Genomic DNA, 20,525 nt, shown 5'->3' on the forward strand with positions numbered 1-20,525 from the left:
AATTAGAGTCGACACATTGGATTTGTCTTGTCGAATCATAATTGATTTGGAACTTTTTGATGCTGTCGGACTTAATATTTGTAGTTTTAAAATTCCAAATTTGTTCGAGCGGTTTTGTAATTAATTAGTAAAGAATTATTTGGGGTATATATTACTATATCAGATGTTATTTGTATACTTATTTAGTGGAGATACTGAGTTCGTGAATTCGTTAATTCGATCACCTTAATTTTGACACTACAACTTTTTTTAAATCATTGTGCCTAGTGAATATTTTTTGAATTAAATCGGGGTCGAGTGAGATGATTTTAACGTAGATTTGAACTCGTGTCTCTTCTGTACTGAGAAAGGTTCATGCGACTATATCATCATGCTATTACTGCAACAAGTTGGACATACATGTTGATGCACATTAGAGAATACATACGTTTTAGAAATACGTATACTACGTATGAAAGTGCTATAATTTTGGTCAATTAAGCTTTTTCGATTGTTGAGTAGTGGAATCGAGTGAATGCTCACGTTAAAAACAAATTTGGGACAAGTGTTTTTTTTTTTATAAATTAAAATTTCTACAATCACACATTAATAAAATTTGAAACTAAATATAATTTGATAACACATCAAATAAAGTATATTCAGCCATGTTCCACACATTGATTGCATTGGATTGCCAACGGAAAACAGAAACCCTGCGACGACTCCTGTCGGAAAATTCAACCCGATTATATTCCGATCATATGAACTGAACCGGACTACGACCTAGTTCATCCGGTGTATTTTCCGGGACTTTCAGGTTTTCTTGGTCCACTATTCGAAATTGACAATCTTCTAAAGTTTACATTGCTATGTTGGCGTGGAGTTGTGGTTTTTATTTGATTATGTTGATAACCTTTTCAAAATCATTTGCCAAAAAAATATGGATGTTTTCAATATTTTTAAGTTTGAGTTATATTTCTTTAATAACATGTTCGATAGATATAACAATACCACATATAATAATTATGAAAATTAAGGATATTTTCGGAAATTTTAAAAATTAGAGAGCTCAAAAAATATTTAGAGGAATAGAAAGTGAGAAAAAAGTTATGTTCAAGGACATAAATTTATTAATAGTTTGCCCCAGAAAGAATAGGTTTGGATTACAAACATATCTGTGATACTCTTGTCCCACATCTTAAAAATTAAAAATTTAAAATGAGTTTATAATGAGCTTACAATAGACTTTTATAGCAACTTCGGTTAATAATTTTCGTAAAAGCGAGGACGAATACAAAATAATTGCTACAAGAGCCCATTGTGCGGTCACGCAGGCGCGGGCCGAGCTCGGTACGTGAAAATATTATTATTATTATTACTGTTATTATGATCATCAACATCCACATATATACATTATGACACTAATAACTTGAAATTAAAGTTATTAAATATCAGTTTTCAAGACTTAAAATTTTAATTTCCTTTTCCTTTGCAAAATAAAGCGAACTCGTGCCTCTGTATTAAATATAGGGGAATTGTGATTCAATCGCTTCTCATATCAAAATCTTTTACGTGATAATCTAAATTGATAGCCATTTCTCCTTACATTTCTATATCCCATCCCATCACATCTCTTAATCTTAATATTGAAAGCGCACTAATATTATTTATCAAAATTTTTGTTAGAAAAATCAATACATTACATACTTGCATAATATGAGCCTACAGAGGGAGAAGTTGAGGGACGTCGACTAAACGTTCGATCATTTGCAGCTGATCATATGGAGCAATCTGCGAAGGAAGGAATAGAACAGTCATCATCAGACGAATGTAAGACGAAACCAGACGCGACGATAAATGGCTATGGTTCACTCATTTCGAGTTATTGCATTCAAATATCTTATAAGATAATGAACAGGCTATGAAATACATGGAGTGTACAATATCCAAATCCTGATGATTCGCCTCAAATTTATATGATAACCTAAGTGTTTCATTTCAGTTGTTGTGCCACAGCTGTAATCTCCCATAACAACTCATGTGAATTGAACATATTATCCTGGTTTTGATACAAGTTATCAGACTTGACCAAATGCTGTTGCATTAAAGATTATCATTGATTGCAACGGTGAAATTCAAAAGGAGCTACAATAACTCTAACTTTCCAGCATTCAAGCTATAAAGACATGTTAAAAAATCCCAATAGCTCATGGAGGTTATTTCATCCCGGAAGCTTAAAATTCGAATCGAATTATCTAGAACTTAGAAAATATTTTAGACAAACTAAGCCATACGCTCTCTTGAGTGTTTATTCACTCATAGATATAAACACAATGAGTCAGGAACCTAGAACATACGAACTCCAGTGGAACACATTTTTTTCTCCTATCTATTTTAAAATCATTAAAGTAATAGCATCCTCCACACTTTACAAAAAGTTATCAACTCTCAAGTGGGTTTTGCCACCCATTGGTAAAACCCACGTAACAAAATCTATGGTCATGCTTGTGCAATTGGTTTTCTGAGGGCATTCCAAAACACTTCACACAATTCCTATGTATCAAATGCACATATTTCTGTTTTACTGACAAGAATGGAAGGAGACATGATTAGTCAACGATGAAATCGGCTTAAAACTCTTGAGTTCCGATACGATTATCTTTTTAAGCAATAATAAAGCCATCCTAGTGATCTCATCTTTTGCGTGACACTCCAGTCAACATTTTTGTTATCCAAATATTAATAGTCAGCAGTGCAATAAAGTTTTGGATACAATACCTGGTTGAATCCATCAGGCCATGCTATGGATACAGCATAATTCCCCATGGGCCGAATTTCTTCAGGTTCGATGTCCTCTGATACATCGGAGTACTGCAGTTTCTGCTCGCCGGTCCATTCATCCTGTTTGGATCATTAATGAAAATTTAAAGAGTGGCAAATTTTTCTCATTAAACAGAAGGCTAACAGCTTTGACAATTCAATTCACAAAAACTTTTCCATAGATGTTAAAACATATGAAGATACTTCAACATACCACACTTGAGGCAGATCGATCATTTCGCCTAACAGTTGCAGGGTGCAAAAAGAACTCTTCATCTGATTCAGGCACCTTTACTCGTATTGCCTTCATAGATTTATCATAAGTGACTGCAGTAGAAACTTCACCAAACAAAAACATTGGATCAGTATAACAATGAGCTTAAAGAATATCAACTATTGTTTTAATGATGGAATCTAATTATGTACATTATGAAATTTAAGAAAAGGTATATTTTATGAAATTTTACACAATATGAAACTCATAGACTCCTCGTCATTTTTTGAGCTGGTTCCAACAAGGCCACCAATGTGATATGCAATTGAACTTCGAATAAAGGCATAGTCTTGATACTACTACTTTAATTAAGGAATCAAATGATTTTCTTCATTTAAGAAGAACATACTCCTAAGATAGTTCATGAAAGAATATCAAGATACCTTGTAGGCGAATTTTGGCGCACTGTTGCACGACACAGACACCCAATTCCTGGAACGATTTTGCAACTTCTCCTTGAGGATCAGCCACAACTTCAGGTATTCCGCTATCTCCAGAAGCTGACAGCTGTCAAGAAATCACATTTCAAGATACATGTGCATCATATATTGAGATCATTTTTACACATCCCTGTGTATCATTAAAGGAAAATACAAAAACAAGCAACAAACAAAGGTCCAGGTAATTAGCAGATATAATATTGGATGGTAATAATGCAGTCAGATGATAGTTCTTTATTTGTTATAATGTAATATAATAAAAATAACAAAATGTAACTCGGTTGAGCTCTTCTAGAGACACATCTCATTATCTTGTTCTCCACACCATCATATTCGCGCAATCTTACTAAATTCTGCAAGTATACAGTTCATGGTCACATACGATTACTAATGGATTTGGTTATTTAACGCTTTATTTATTAGAAGACAGAATTTAAAAGGAAAAAAATTGTAGTAAGGAACAATTTCAACCATAATAAAGTTACTTTTTAAAGCAATCATACTTTTGAGTTTTTCATTTTTCACACTCTCCACATTTATTCCATCTCTGGCTCCCACATGATCAATTTATGTCACCTAGTAAAACTACGAATATTGGAGAAAATAATCAACTAAAATTATGAGGATTCAAAAATTATTCCAGTTGGTTATTGTTATGAACAAACAAAAATTTCTTCTCTTTTCTCACATTCCTTGGACAATATCAAGTGAGGCAAAGTACTCGCATACAAAGGATTTCCCATGACCATTGAAGTGGTAACAACTAACACAAAATTCAGAGTATGATATGAAATTTCATTACAAACAGAAAAGTTACTAAAATAGATTGAGCAGATTGTATTTAAAATTCTCTTTGAGATTTATTTACTCAGTAAAATCGGTCATTTTTCTTTTCTTTTCAAAGTGCAAATTGAATGAAACTTGTGGTTTGTAAAATTTAGCTTAAATCCCATCTCCCCATATTTATTTCAAGATACAACGCCATAAGATTAGAAATGAAGACTCACAGTTGGTCTGATTGGGAGCTCGAATAAATGGGGAATTCCAAACTGCTGGACAACCTGCATACAAACATAACCTCTAAGCATTCTAATATTTATGAATGAGAGGCTCCTACTGTAGTTTCAAATATCGAACAATTACAGTGGATTGAAGAAATATAATACATAAAACAGTAGAAGACCTGAGAACCTGAACCTCTGCCAAATGGATAGTAACGTTTTCCATCAGCATCAAAGTGACACATGTTCTCAACCACCGCAACACATGGTACCTATACACACAATCCACAAATCAAATAAGGGAAGAAAAATAGAGGAGACATGGACAAATTTGTAAAAAAATAAAAACAGATTCTTATGCTAATTTCACATTGAGAAAATTAGAAAAGTTTGTCCACGATCAAGTTAGATAGAAAACTCATGAGAGATCTAATAACCATGCCTTTAGCTTAGAAAACATGCGTACTCCTTTTGCGACATCTATGAATGCAAGCTTCTGAGGTGTGGTAACGATAACAGCGGCTGTCAATGGTACAACCTGAAAGTTTAATGTACCACAGTTAAATTCAGAAACACTCTGCAATATCAGTAATTCTTTGAAGTGCGTGAAAAGAAAAGTAACACATAAATTTCTTTAAACATAAACTACCAGTTCATCAGAGAAACACCTGACATAATGTAAGTTGAATATCACCCGTCCCAGGGGGCATGTCTATGACAAGGTAGTCAAGTTCACCCCTACACAGTACCAGCACAACACCTTGGATAAGACAAAGTTATTCATATAGTCAAATCAAATTAAAAAAATGGGCTCTATTTTGATAAAGATGACAACATCTCCATGTCAAGGCAATGAATAAAAAAATCAGCACTGAGTGAGACAATATTAATTATGTAAGACATGTACTGGACAGAAGAATATTATCTGGTTTTCACGGGCTATACAGAGTACTTTAGAAGCTATTATATACACTTTTTCAGCAGAATAAGGAAACAACAAAAGCAGAGGTATGGATGTGAAAAACAATGTGTTCCATCAATCAGAAAAGTAAGATCCAGAACCATAACTAAATCCGATCAGCTTTTGTGACGAAAACTGAGTTTGTGATCAAATGAGTAACAAAAAATACCATTCGGCAGTAGTTAGTAGTTGATCGATGACCCCTGAAACCATAGGGCCACGCATTATTGCACGGCCTTGTCCAGCAAATCCAAAAGATACAAGTTTAACACCCATGTATTCGGTTGGGATGATGGTTTTCTTCTCTGGGTTCTAGAAGATATTCTTTATTAGTTATTTTAGAATAAACCGCAGAAAGTAATTGTAGAGCAAAAGGATGAATAGTTACCATTTCAAGCAATCGATTTTCTGGGGACACCATTGTTGGCAAGCTAGGACCATATACATCAGCATCGAAGATGCCAACTCTTGCACCCATACCAGCTAAAGTATATGCAAGATTTACAGCTACAGTCGACTTTCCAACTCCTCCCTGCAATTGTTGGAATGTCCATTTATTTAAGAACAGTAAGCTGCTCTTGCAATTGTTGGAATGTCCATTTATTTAAGAACAGTAAGCTGCTCCCAACGAAAATAATTTGAACATTGAATGACACAGTGCAAGAAGGAATGCAAATGCAGGAAAGCTCAATAATCTAACTACATTAGTGGTAAAGTGAAATTGGAAGAGCTGTGTTAAACATTTCATGGTCTAAGACATGTGTGTCACAAAGTGTCAAATTTTACGGGTCTGAAAAAGGGATACAGATAGAGGCTTTCACCTGTCCAGAGAATATGGTATGATACTTGGCATAAAAGAAGGCTGTATTCTGATAAGTTTTCCCTCATTCAGTTGATATTTTAGTCATAAAAAATATGGCCAAAGACATTATACTGGACACCAAGATTGATTTGTACTTCACTAAAAGAAAGATACTTCACTAAAAGAAAGATAATTTCAGCTAGTTCCCAATAATACCATGAGCAAATGATAAGGGAAAGAACAGAGAGGTATAAGGAGTAAAAACTATAGTCTTTCTTATTTTCACATGCAACTTTTAAGCAATAATTTAATTGAGAAAATATTTTTTAATCATTTCATGTCATGTCATTTTAATTTATTATTTATTTTCCATGCAATTATAGTTAAATAGGAAATAATTATAAATTGATTTAGATGAAAATGCAAATGGATTCAAATTAATAAACACAGATAAGTTAGATTCACTTTGGGCTTCCGAGGCATAAATGTCATTTTTAACAGTTACTGAGATATAAATTTATGTTACATGTTCCTTTAGATTTGTAACAGTAACACAAACGTAAACTCTTTTAAAGCTTAAAAAATGTCAATTTATACAGAATAAAATTAACCCAATTATAATTAATAATTAGTCCATGGGGGTACTATGGTCAACCGCACAAACAAATTTCTTAAATCCCATGGAGATGGCTGTATTTTGACTTTCAAAATAAGATATTGATTATCAAACCTTCTATCATAAATGTACTTGACACTAAAAAGAAGGGGGATCAAATTCATCCATATTAAACAAAAAAATTGTATTAACAAAAAAAAAAAGAAAAAAATTGAATGACAAAAGAATTATACCTTGCAACTTGAAACAGCCACTACGTTTGATATTGTTCGTAAACCTTCTGGAAGTTGCCCAGTAAAAACAGGTCGTGCTGGTTGGGCAGACATAGTTACTTTAACATTTTTTACCCATTTTATTGCTGCCACCACCTCATGAGCCTTCTGTTCGAACTGAAAAATGATAAATTTTTAAGAATTACATATGATTCTCACATATGAAATAATCTCCATGGATAGTGTTGAAGAACAATCAAAGAAATAAAGTTGCTGAAAATGCAGAAAAGCAAGAAGGAAAATATATTTACTAATGCAAAGAGAGTGCAAATCTAAATTCATGGCGCCAGAAGGAAGACTAAATTTAACTGCATGGATCACCAATACTCAGCAGCTCTCCATAAAGAGACGCACTTTTCCCTTTTGGGAACATTGCAGAGTGACAAGTCAAGATTATGCATTAACAAAACAAGGATAGTGATTTAATACATGAATGTGCATGAATATTACTAAGGCCCAAAATACTAACTATTTCTGTCGATCTTACTGAGAAAATACTTCACTATCATGTAACATCCAAAAGATTGGCTCACACTTTTGCACGATTATGGATGGACACTGTAGTTCTCCAATCTATTTGTAATTTTCTTTCAGTGTTATGATAACAAAATGTAGGAACACTTCATCACTGACCTATTGTGGACAATAACAGAGAAACAGTTTGAGGGGATTGAAGGACAACATTAGCAACATTAGTTTATGACAACAAGGAAAGAGTGACATAGACAATGACCGAATGCGATGATAATCATCAGCGAACAAAGACATGATCATGCCAAGAACACTTCCTTTCATGGAGATCTTGAAGAAGAGATGTGCATGAAAATTCTTTAAGGATTCAACAATAGCATAACAAGAGATAACAAGTTAAAGCTAAAAAGGTGCCATATGGACTCTAAAGCGGTCATGTGCCTCATTGGGAGATTTGCAATAGCATTGATAGGCATGGGCTACAGGCAAAGCCGAGAAGACCACATTCGCTTTATTAAGCATGTAGGTTTGAAAGGAGTTACAAGTCATTTAGTGTAATTGGGTGTAATGACAATAGAGAAAGGGAAATTGTGATGCTCCAAAGGAAATTTAGAAAAAAGCATCCAAACCTTCGATATTCCAATGGATCTCAATCATAAACTTGGGAATGCTGAAGAGTGTATTGTCAAAAGTAAAGGTAGATAGGCTTACCTATTTATCTCGCACGAGGTTATACGTCGCTAATACAATTAGTAGAGTAACTCAATTCTGCATGATTCCAAAGACGTCCACTTGCAAGCTAGTTCATTGGATAGACACTGTTTGAAAGGAACTCCAGCGAAAGACATTCTCTTCAAGACAAGATGAATGACTTCTGCTCGATGGTTGATAGAAAAGCTACAGGAGGATATGATACCTCTATGAAGGAAATCTTGCCACCTAGTGAAGCGTGGAGCAAAATGTGGTTCTAGACCAAGTGTACAATCAGAATTTAGAGCTACGGCTAAATGGTTCATGAGTTACTATGGATGAAGATTATCTCGAAGGAAATCCGTTCGTGAGTTTTAAGGATGAAGATTGTCTAGAAGATCCCAATATCACATAGGATGGACCAACGAGGCTTTATAGGTAGGTTCCATGCAGATAGAATGAAAGCAAGAATTTGTCATCCGGAAATGGCATAAAACTGTTAACCCAAATATCTCATATTAGGCCATCAAATAACAACTCCTTTTCAGCCTTTTCTATATCAATTAAGTAATGAAATATGCTGTAGTTGGTGAGAAAATTTACCCAAAGAACAAAGGTTTATGCAACTTGATACACATAACAAATCTAAGACTTGTGATTTATTTACCATGTCCTTTACTGGACATGCTGGCGTTGTGAGCTCTAACCGAAAAGAGACCTGCGATCCAATTGTAAATGTTGTGTGAGAACATTGAACTGCATGCGTAAATTAAGAAACTAATTGATCCAATTTCTTGAGACACCTCTCCAGATTCCTTGCTGACACTAAGGTCTTTCACAAATCCACAAGAGACTATGTCAGTTCCAAAATCCGGATCAATAATCTGGGACAAGGCTTTTAGGACATCAGTCTCAGCAACTTGAGAACTTACATCAGAAGTAGCAGCTGCATTTAAATTTCACTAGATTAAGTTGAATTAAGAAAGTGTCAAGTAATGCTAGAAGCCATGGTAACCAGACAATATACAAGTAGACTAGCTGATATTACTAACTAAAGCATGGCAATAATATTAAGCTCTTTAACAACTGTAAATTACATTCAAAAAGATATACAAAAGTAAGTCAACTCAAGAAAATAGATGCGAGAGATTTTTGCCCTTTTTCAAATGCAATAATATCATCTAAAAAATAGATGTTAACAATCTTGTTCACCTAGGATTGCATGTGAACATGTTCAAGTTCAACTGAAAAAACTTGGCTTTGTGTAGTGTGTCCATGATGAAAATCCATTGCAGGTGTCACTTGAAAGTAGTATTCGAAAACAAATTAGGGACAGAGGCTAATCAAAGAGCATTTGACAATAAAAAATGACAACAACAGTCATCCATTGTAACCTAATGCAATCATTTTTATTTCTTGTTAAACAGAGTAGCCTTATCTGCAAATTTCTCCGGTTACCGTCTTCCAGTCCCATTCCCATTCCCATTCCCCTCCAAACATCAAAGCTGCCATCTTATCTCTCCTTCTAGTAACTCTAAATTCTAGAATTTCCAGCAGCCATCCGAACACAGATCAAAAGGCGGCCGAAAAGGACACAGCCAAGGTGCCAGATTTTTGTCAGATGCAAAGATCTGAAGCATGAAATCGGTATTTGCAAATTGGTTCTACAAATGAATTTTTAACACCCCAAATCGAATTTCCACTCTTACAGTATGTCCCTAAGTCCTGCCTATCTCTGCAACATATACAGCGGTTTAAAAAGTCCGAGATTTTGACATGGGCATCCGACAACTTCCTAATGCCTTTACTAAGTCAATCACAACAAACTTAAATCCAGTTGAAAAAAGAAAAATTCAATGACGAAAAAACAATTTCAAATGGATAAACATAAAGCCGGAATTCATTTAAACCGCCAGCAACGTACAGAAAGGTGAGCACAATCGATACATTCACCAGCAGAATGAAAAATTCACCTTGAATTTGAGCAGCTTTAGGAACCCATGACGTTCTTAAATTCCTTTGAGATGAAACTGAAGCAATATTAATGGGTTCAGTAAAAGATTTTCCCGCCACAATCACCGGTCCTGCATGAATACAAGAAGGAACTTAGTTGCAGAGAACAGAAATTGGTTTCCAGTAACGTGTACAGCAAAGAAAGAAGCACACTTGCTGAGCGGTGAAATGGCAGAGTAGATGAAGGCGAAGAATGAAGAAGCTGCATTCTTCCTGTTCGATTGCTCGGAAGAGATTGTAGCCTCACCTTTTCATCGCCTAACGTGTAATCTTCTCTGGCCCATATGAAGCATCATCCACAAATAGTGCAAATAGTGATGGTAATAGATCAGGTCTAAAACACTCGACTCAGTATTAAACTTGTCTAAAGATTTGTCGATTTTTAAATTTTTAATTAAATAAATATAAAATTATATATTTTTGACTGGTCAAACACGAATTAAATCCGCCGAATTCGTATGACGAGACGGAGCGGATCTCAAAAAAGGTTGGGCGAGTCTCGGTTTGATCAAACCCATCCCAACCCGAATCCGTTGACATCCTATCTACAAATGTTGCAGTATAAAATATAAACATGCAATTTCCGTCATTAGTATTATTTTTAATTACTTCAACAACAAACGTTTCTATAATTAATTTATATGTGAAATAAATAATAATGCGTCATATAGTGTGAGATATTTTTAAAAAATCAATAATGAATAAAAATAATAAATAGAAACATCATATAAAATTAAAAAACTCAGTGGCCTTATTTTTGTCACGGCTACCATGAAAGTTTCGAAGTTAACAAGACAGCAATGGGCCTTCCCTAAAATTTAAATTTGAAGTTAATAACAAAGTACCAATAGGCCTTGGTGAGATGATCCCCGATTGAAGTCTAGTCCAAAACCTTTAAGAGGCCGTTGCGAACTAATATCATATGCACGCGTCGTCTGTACGTACAGTTTATTATTTAAATAATTTTTATTTTTAAATTATCAATTAGTGAGGTGTATAAAGTAATATTACTTTGGTAATTTCGTCATGCCAAAAATTTGTGTAAGATGGTCTCACGGGTCGTATTTTGTGAGACATATCTCTTATTTGGGTAATCCATGAAAAAATATTGATTTTTATACTACGAGTATTACTTTTTATTGTGAATATCGGTAGGGTTGACATGTCTCACATATAAAGATTCGTGAGACTGTCTCACAGGAGACCTACTCATTGATCATATCAGTAAAGGGTTGTGAATTTAATATATAGTATATAGATAGATTAAAATGCAAAAAGCTATACTAAATATTTGTTTCATTAATGTGAGATGCTTGAAATGCCTAGCAATTCTTTTCCTTATTTTTCTTCCTTTTGAAAATAAATTTCTTGCATTTAAAGGGACTCCTAGATAGATTGATAATCTGGATCAAGCACGTTGAAAATAATTAAAAATTGGGATAACATGAATACTTTTGGGAAGAACACACTTGAGTTGCTCGAAAACGCGGGAAAGTTGGATCACTCGCAGAGATTGGATGATATGTGTTCTAAACTCAGTGATTTTCATATTATATAATCAAAATTTTAATTTTATGATCGAAATTACAATGTTTTGTCAATTTTTAGTTGGAAGACCAAAGTTGCTAGTTTTTATTTTATTTTGAGAATGAAATTTGACAGACTAAAAAAAAATTAAAGAAATTAGATTTACTTTGACAGTGAAAGAAGAAGCACGAAAATAAAAAATAAATAAAAATTTCCAATTATGAGCAACCATTACTCCATCAGGTCATTTTCAACCACAAAATCTATTTTAGTGCAACTTTTACACTAAAATAGTGTTATTTTTGCACCAAATATAACATTAATCTCCAGCACATTTACTTCAAATCTTACATCTAAAAGAATATTTTCGAAATATTCTTTTTATTTTACATATATTAATTATTATATTTCATTTAATATATTTTAATTATTACTAAGGTTTATATTAATTATAAATCATTAAATCAAATTAGTTCTTAATTAATAATAATTAACATACTTATTTTTAAATTTATATGATTAAATATCTAATTATTAAAATAATAAAATAAATATTATATTATTATTTAATAGTATTTATAATTTTTAATACAAATATTTATAATTAAAAAATCAAAAAAAAAAAAGAAAAAGAAGCAAACCTCTGCGCCAAATTGGTGCAGAAGAGTGGGGCCGCGCTATTTTGCCAAAATACCGCAGCCTCCAATGGATGGAAAAAGTTGCACCAAAATAGTATAGCTTTAGTTTAAAAAATAATTTAATTAAAGACAGACATATCAAGAACAAGATTTCCTGCGATCAATCAAAATTTCATTCGTGTTTCTAAATTTCTACTTTAACGGCTAATTCTATAATGGACAAAACACAAAAGCAAGTGAAAATTTCAACACTATTTTTATAACAAAAAAAAAACTGACCTTTTGACCTGATCTTGACAAGATGATTTAAAATTTTATCATTTTTTTGTTTTATTTTTTATCAATTAATTAATTTATTTCAATACATCGAAGAACGGAATCAAAAGTTGGATCTTACGGGAAACAAAACATATATATGAAAACAATAACAAGAATTTAAAAGGCTAAAAGTTGAAAAGAAAATTGGTATGGGGCCCATAAGTGGACGATAAAATCATTACAAAATATTATTGTAAATTAATCTTAGTGGAAAAATAATTCATCTTTTTGGAATATAGTAATTAATTGAAGAGTTTTAAAACGAAAAAGCTTAATTGGTCACAAAGTAATTTCATTTGAAAATATAATATTTAAAGACTCGCTTTAAATATAATATTTGGAATGTAATGAATAACACACATTTTTATCTGGAAAAAATATAAAATAGTATAATAATATAATAAAGCATATGCATAATTCATTTACACAAATAAAAATAAGAAAAGAGTGTAATTGACTAAGTGAGGGACAAATATTACAAAGACCAATTAATTGATAAAATAAATAGAGAATCCAATATAAATTTAATTATATTACCGTAAAAAACTGGTTTAATTATCTTACTCATTGCTTTCGACTAATTTAAGAGCGACATTAGAATTTTCGTTTTATACACATTGCACGTTTCTTAAGGTGTATTTTTAACATTTTATTGAATAAGTCATGGGCAAATATTATATATTATAAATATCATCGTAACTAATTAGTAGAGTGAATTGAGTATTATAGTTAATAATTTTTAATAATATATTCCCACGCCGGGGTGGCTCGAAATTTCAACATCCAAAAGTCTAATTTAATGGCTTATACCACATAAAGAGGAAACAGTAGGATCTGATCTTGAGATAGCCATGGCAGCCTTAACAAGACAACAATGTCGAGTTTCATGATAAAAAGGTTGTCTTGTACCATTGAGGAGGGGAAAAACCCTAGATTTCTTGAATCTGCTTGGGTGTTCTTCTGCAATAAATTTGACTTTTTTTTGCACTTTCTTTCCCAAGGTGTACAAGATCAGTTAAGATAAAAACAAATTCTTTTATAAACACGAGGGGCTCCGCAATGACATATAAGCACGTACACATCATCACACACACACACATATATATGTAATAGTTTTGGCAATAACACAATTTATAATAAAGTAATTAGTGATAGGTATATATGAATGAATTAATATATAAAGTCGATACATATTTAATTGACGTACGCATCTCGCTAATTATTTATATTTAAGGATAAGGAATTTGTCCGGGGTCTCAAAGAGGCGTGGAAACACATAAGAACTCTTGAATGGAAATTGAAAAGATATTTAACTCCAGTTTTTTGCCTTAAAATAGGGCTAATTTCGGGGAAATATGCATGCATTCCAATTTTTTAATGTGTTACAAAGCACTATACGTTGCGACATTAGGAATGATATACATGACATAACATAAATTAATGGCTGATGGCTCTAAAGAATATTACAAAAATTATTTATTGAATTTAAATTTTATATAGAAAACAAATATAGATGCTTCTTCACACGATAAGACTTGGCTTTGGGGGGGTGGTTGCATATGACAAAGGCAATTTGCAAATAGTGTGGTCCATCTACACTTTAACATCACCAATCATAGAATTATTGACAATTTATGAATTTATATTGCGCTAAAATATTACGAAATAATTGTAAAAATGTATAAATTTAAAGGACTATATAGAACAAATACATTGATTATCCAAAACGTTGGTAATTGTTGGTGCACATAAAAATTATACGCCATTAATCAAAATATATGAAACAACATATCAGAATATTGCGAGTTCGAAGATCATGGAAAAACATTGATTGTGGAAAAATTTGCGAGAAAATTCAATCATTATCTTCTCCGAAATAAATCCAGATCCAAGAACAGGCTCTTATCAGCTAACTTGTGGTTGAGAGAAAAGAAGAAATCAAGAAAGCTTACAAATATCATATCCTGTAGAAACTATGGAATCACTTATCGCAATTCACCGGATTTATAATTTTATGGTATCGGCATTACACATCAAAAGAAGAAACAAAAAAAATCTAAATCTCGTCAAGTTTAATAACATGAAAAAAAAAAGTTACATAACGTATAAATAAATAGAAATAGAAACCAAATATCATTCATCTATATATAATTACAGGAAAACCAAAGATTTCTTGGCTTTTACTCATTAGATTCAAGAGGGCCGTCACCAGATCTAGCCTCCTATCACTTATTACCCATGAATTTAATCAGTTAGAGTAAATTAATTCACGTACTGCACCAAAAAGTATGAAAATTAATCGCAGAAAAGAATGGCAGATGAAACTGTAGAAACGAATCCGAGCCTGAATTAAATGTTATGCCATTGGCCGTCTCCATATCGTTCCACAGCTTTATTGAACCGCAAAAGGGAAGATAGCACCGCCTACGATGGTGGCCATACGGAGGCTTTCAGTCGATCGGCAGTTCAAGAAAGCTGTGGAAAAGTAGGAAGGCGGCCATATACTCCGAGCGCGTAATTTGCAACAACCCTAGATAGGGTTTCTTGAAAGAAAATGAATATGTGATAATACAAAAGATTATTTATATTTATATATATATGTTTTTTTGTTAGTGTGGATTGTAGGTTAGGGGAGGGGAGAGGAGAGGAGAGGGCGGTATTTATAGGAGAGTTGATGGAGGTCTTTTCCACCAATCCCAAGAAGAATATTGAACAATTAAAAGCTGACTACGTTTCATATTTTTAATGATTTAATTAAATTCACTTACATTGCATATTTGTATTATTATTCTTATTAATCGTGAAAGTATTAATTCAGCATTACTAAGTTATATCTTATTCAAAATTTTATATAAAGATGGAGCAAGGAAAAACTTTAATTGTATAATATTAGTCACTAATTATAGTATTTGCTTTGTAGACAAGTATTTGTAATGAAGTCAGTGTCACGTCACGATTTCATCTACCGATAAAAACCCACGTAAAATTCCAAGCATCATATCTATGTTACAACAGTAATTAAGTTATAGATAAAACAAACGTCTCATGTAATAAAAGAAAGACTTCGAAAGAAATACAATTGTTCGATATTCATAACAATGAAGTGAAATTCAAAGGTAATAAAAGAATTGGTGAATTAAATTTGCAACAAATAAATTAATCAGTGTACGGACGAGAATACAAAGGATCATCCTTAAATCTCGGGTTTGCTACAATATTGATTCAATCGTGCGTACATTATATTGGGCGTAGTGAACGTGTTTCTCTGTGTAATAGTTTATTTGTTTACTCTATTTGTACGTAAGTTTGTAAGTCAATCGTCATTTATCGCTTATTAAATTAATTAGATATTTTCTAGATAATATTAATAATTACGTTTACAATATCTCTTAGGGTGGGTGTGGAAAGAAAGGACAGTTATGAGTTGTGCTATTACGTGTATTCCAGCTTATTTTCTTAGATCGGGGACAAATTTATTAAATGGTGATGTTACAACCTATCTTTTTTTTATGTGTATTATTAACATTGATAGTTAGATCTAATCCAACCTAAAAACCTAGTTCATTGTCTAAGTTTCAATTTTAACATGATATCATAGACATGTTTCGATCCAGACTCGGACCCACCGTTATGCATTGGAATGCTTTATTTGTCACCCGATAATGTAAATTTCACGCTCCAGTTGTTTATTATAAAGCGTGAGAGGATGTGCTAAATTTACTATATCGACTGGATTAAATACTCGAGAGACGAGCTAATTTTTAAGATTGAATTACGTTCAAATCTCAATTTTAATATGTATATACCTGAATTGCTTGATTCACATGGGAGCATGTGAGGGTGGGGTGACCCACGGTGTAAAAGATGACATGAACCCCGTTATTCCCGGATTAAGGTCCCTTTGTCTCAACGGACGCCTTCCTATATGTTGTACATTCTACTTAACACAGCATCCTGCTTTTCATACATAATATAATAAGTATAATACCAATATATTAATATTGATAAGAAGGTTCTCCGCCAGACCATGTCTAAAGTTCGCAATATTTATATATATATATATATATATACACACACACACACATTTTTTCATTCCTAAATCTCCAAGTATTTTCTTCGGCAAAAACTTGTGTGAAACAGTCTCACGGATCATATTTTGTGAAACGGATCTAAAAAATTATCACTACAAAAAAACGGGTGGAATAGCGACGGTTTATTTGAGCGACAGTTTATGACAAACCGTCGCTTTCGTAGCGATGGTTTTTGTTGAAACCGTCGTCTAGAAAACATAGCGACAGTTTATGCACAACCGTCGCTATATTAGCGACGGTTAATCAACCACCGTCGCTAATATAGCGACGATTTTTAAACAACCGTCGCTATTTTGCGACTATTCGAACAAACTCGTCGCCATTTTGTGACGGGTTTTTTGACTGTCGCCTTTGGCGACGTTTATAATAATGTCCGTCGCCATATTAGGCGACGGTTTTTTTACCCGTTGCCATGTGCGACGGTATAAAAGTAGATAGTCGCCAATTTCTAATAGCGACAGTTTTACATAAACGGTCGCTATGGGCGACGGTTTAAATCAAAACCGTCGCCAATAGCGACGGTTTTTTTACAAACCGTCGCTATGAATTTTTTCATTCGCCAAAGTCAAAATCGTCGTTGAATATAGCGACGGTTCACAATCACTGTCGCGAAATTAGCGACAACAGTTATCAAACATCGCTAGTAGCGACGAATTTTGTCTTACTGTCGCTAATAGCGACGGTTCTTGAAACCGTCGTCGATCTAGATCGGCAACGGTTTTATAAAACTGTCGCTATTTGCGACTGTTTATTTCAAAACCGTCGCTACTGACCACGGTTTTTGCAAACATCGTCGCCATGGTTCTATATATACCGAGTTCGCGAAAATTTTTTTCAACGCTTTTCGCCTTTTTTTCTTGTAGTAGCGAAAATCTGTCGATTTTTTCAAAGTTTCGGTTTTGTTTATTTTGTACTAACATTTTTTCGTATTAATTTCGTAGATTTGCTCGTTGGTGTGATCTTCCAACGTACCGTAGATCTGCATATCTTCGCACACGTCAGGTTTTTATAGCGTTTTCTTTATAAAAAATTTAATTTTATTTTTTTGCATAGTATTTTTATTTATGAAATTTTGCGTAGTTTTTTGTTTAATAACCGCCGCTTCATCATTATCTACGGGTTTTTAAAAAATAACGTCGCTTATTATAGCGACGGTTTTAGAGAAAACTGTCGCTTATTATAGCGACGGTTTTTATAATATCGTCGCTTATTATAGCGACGGTTTCTGACTAAACCGTCGCTTTTTATAGCAATGGTTTATGTCTAAACCGTCGCTTATTATAGCAACGGTTTATATGTAAACCGTCGCTACAGGAAGCGACGATCTTCTTAAAGAAACAGTCGCTATATTAACGACGGTTCTTGATAAACCGTCGCTATAGAAGGCGATGCGGCCTCCCGTGACGGACCTATAAACCGTCGTTAAAACCGTCGCCTAATCTTTTTGGCGACGGTTTACCTCTTTTTTTTTGTAGTGTATTATTTTTTATGCTAAAAGTATTACTTTTTATTGTGAATATCGGAAGGATTGACCCGTCTTACAGTTAAATATTCGTGAGATCGTCTCACAAGAGACGTACTCGTTTTATTGTACTTAAATTTGGTGATCTATCATGTTGGTAATCAAAAGGATGATATTATGGAAGTTAGTGGGTAGTTGTTTAAATTAGCTGGCAAACACTAATATAGCTAGGCCATGTTTCTTGAGGCTTTTAAGCTTTATTAAAACAAATTATGTTTGATTAGACTCTCACTTTAATATAATACAATACAATACATCGTGGAGTAACATCGCTTTGTTTGTGTGTGTGTGTGTGTTTAATAATAATAATAATAATAATAATAATAATAATAATTGAGAAAAAGGCATGTTATTGTTGGCCTTTTCCGGTAACAAAAGTTAGTGGCTAGCTAAAAGAAGGGAGGGACCATTAATCGCTTGATTCATTCAAATTTTAATTATTGTTTGGAAACATTAATTAAGTATTACAATTAGCTGTATGCATGGTACATATCTTGAACATGTACAATTTATTATGGTTGATTTAAAATATATGTATTGGTCGGGTTGGTTAATTATGTTGGGAGATGATTAAAATAATAATTTTATAATATTAATTAATCTTATCCACTTGATATAATATTATTTCTTATAATTGAGAGTGCAATTTTTTTTATTCCATTGGTGTTTGAAAGTAACTTGTATTATTATCTTCGATCAATATATACAATTTTCTGTTTATTCCATTCAGTGCTGTTAATTGTCCCACATCAGTTGGATAAATAATCTGGGAGTTGTATATATGGGCTTGAACAATCCTCCCTCCTTGAGCTAGTTTTGGGGTTGAGTTAGGTCCAAGTTTCAATCTTAACATGGTATCAGAGCCCGGGTTCCACCGTTATGTGTTGGACTGCCTATAATTAGGCCACCCGTTCTGCCCATAATTGAGTCATTTGTAAACTCCACACTCCAGATGTTCATTACTGGGCGTGAGAGGGGTGTGTTAATTGTCCCACATCGGTTGGATAAATAATCTGGGATTTGTATATATGGGCTTGGACAATCCTCTCTCTTTGAGCTAGCTTTTGGGGTTGAGTTAGGTCGAAGTTTCAATCTTAACAAGATCATGGAGCAAGAAATCTTGATTGTGTAAGACATTTTTACAATTATGATAACTTTCGAGTTATTTATCTTTTATTTCACCTTTATTAAAGAAAAATCAGACACAACATTATAAATTTCCTCTATTTTTCTATACACGGCGACTCTAAAATTTCGAATTATTCATGTATATATCCAAAGAGTGTGCACCAGTTATTTTAATTTTAACACATAATCATAAAAAAAAGTTAGACTCATCGTTAAATTATGTGGTTAAAATTAAAATAAATGCTATTTTCAGGGGTAACATAAATATCCCCACCATAATTTTCCCAATGGGAGCTAATTAAAGAGTTCTCCCACTCCCCTATTCCCCCGGTATAACAGTTCACACCGGATACATTATCATCCGAGCTGTATCTGATAGATAGGTTCTGCATCATAATTGGATGAAATTAATTTAATTAATATTCGAAACCATCGTCTAATTAATTACATTAAATAAGCATAAATTCTGTTTGATTTAAAAATATAGTTGTACGTAGTTAAGGTGATAGATAATTATTGTTTTTAAATATAAATAAATTCATGACGTGGTTTGAGTCAGTTGGCATAGATTCACCGGCCCTATGTCGAAAACTTGATGACCCGAGCCTTCCTGGCTTATTTATTTATATTATTAAAATCATAAATGTTAATTGTCCCACGTCGGTTAGATAAATAACCTGAGAATTGTATATATAGGCCTGGACAATCCTCCCCCCCGAGCTAGCTTTTGGAGTTGAGTTAGGTCCAAATTCCAATCTTAACAATAAAATTATTACAAAAAAGTGTCATACAATCATAAAATTTCTAAAATATAACCAAAGAAGTGCTTTGCTAACAAAAACCAGAAGAAAAAGTTTATTATATTATTTCATAAAAACGGACAATAAGCAAGTACCAAATTGCCTCTTTAGCTTCGTTCTCGGCTCGATTACAAGCAAAAATCCCTTACGAGTGGCTGACTC

General features: G+C 33.1%; 1 protein-coding gene across 2 annotated transcripts; it reads right to left on the reverse strand.

The window, feature by feature from the left end:
- Nucleotides 1-1,613: 1,613 nt before the first annotated feature.
- Nucleotides 1,614-10,655, reverse strand: LOC142545567 (fe-S cluster assembly factor HCF101, chloroplastic). Of its 2 annotated transcripts, none has more exons than XM_075652818.1 (15): nucleotides 10,493-10,655; nucleotides 10,300-10,410; nucleotides 9,130-9,272; nucleotides 8,994-9,044; nucleotides 7,127-7,282; nucleotides 5,864-6,007; nucleotides 5,645-5,787; nucleotides 5,183-5,252; nucleotides 4,981-5,052; nucleotides 4,697-4,786; nucleotides 4,521-4,574; nucleotides 3,457-3,580; nucleotides 3,014-3,138; nucleotides 2,758-2,880; nucleotides 1,614-1,770 (listed from the first exon to the last, which is right to left on the reverse strand). In XM_075652818.1, exons 1-15 carry the CDS (start codon nucleotides 10,545-10,547, stop codon nucleotides 1,702-1,704), a joined length of 1,530 nt encoding a protein of 509 aa, XP_075508933.1. In that variant the 5' UTR covers nucleotides 10,548-10,655; the 3' UTR covers nucleotides 1,614-1,701. The 2 variants fall into 2 exon arrangements, with proteins under 2 accessions (XP_075508933.1, XP_075508932.1); XM_075652817.1 differs by having other exon boundaries at nucleotides 4,957-5,052.
- Between the last annotated feature and the right edge of the window lie 9,870 nt (nucleotides 10,656-20,525).

The sequence above is a fragment of the Primulina tabacum genome, chromosome 5 (genome assembly GCF_025594145.1).
Source record: "Primulina tabacum isolate GXHZ01 chromosome 5, ASM2559414v2, whole genome shotgun sequence".
In the NCBI taxonomy this organism is placed as follows: Eukaryota; Viridiplantae; Streptophyta; class Magnoliopsida; order Lamiales; family Gesneriaceae; genus Primulina; species Primulina tabacum.

What these genes read in the sequence shown, in the direction of transcription:
- LOC142545567 (XM_075652817.1), bottom strand. Translation starts at nt 10,547, where the DNA reads ATGCAGCTTCTTCATTCTTCGCCTTCATCTACTCTGCCATTTCACCGC. An exon ending in CATGTCCAGTAAAGGACATG is followed by an intron (nt 7,283 to 8,993) that starts GTAAATAAATCA and finishes ATCATTTTTCAG; the next exon opens with TTCGAACAGAAGGCTCATGA. An exon ending in GGCCTGATGGATTCAACCAG is followed by an intron (nt 1,771 to 2,757) that starts GTATTGTATCCA and finishes CTTCCTTCGCAG; the next exon opens with ATTGCTCCATATGATCAGCT.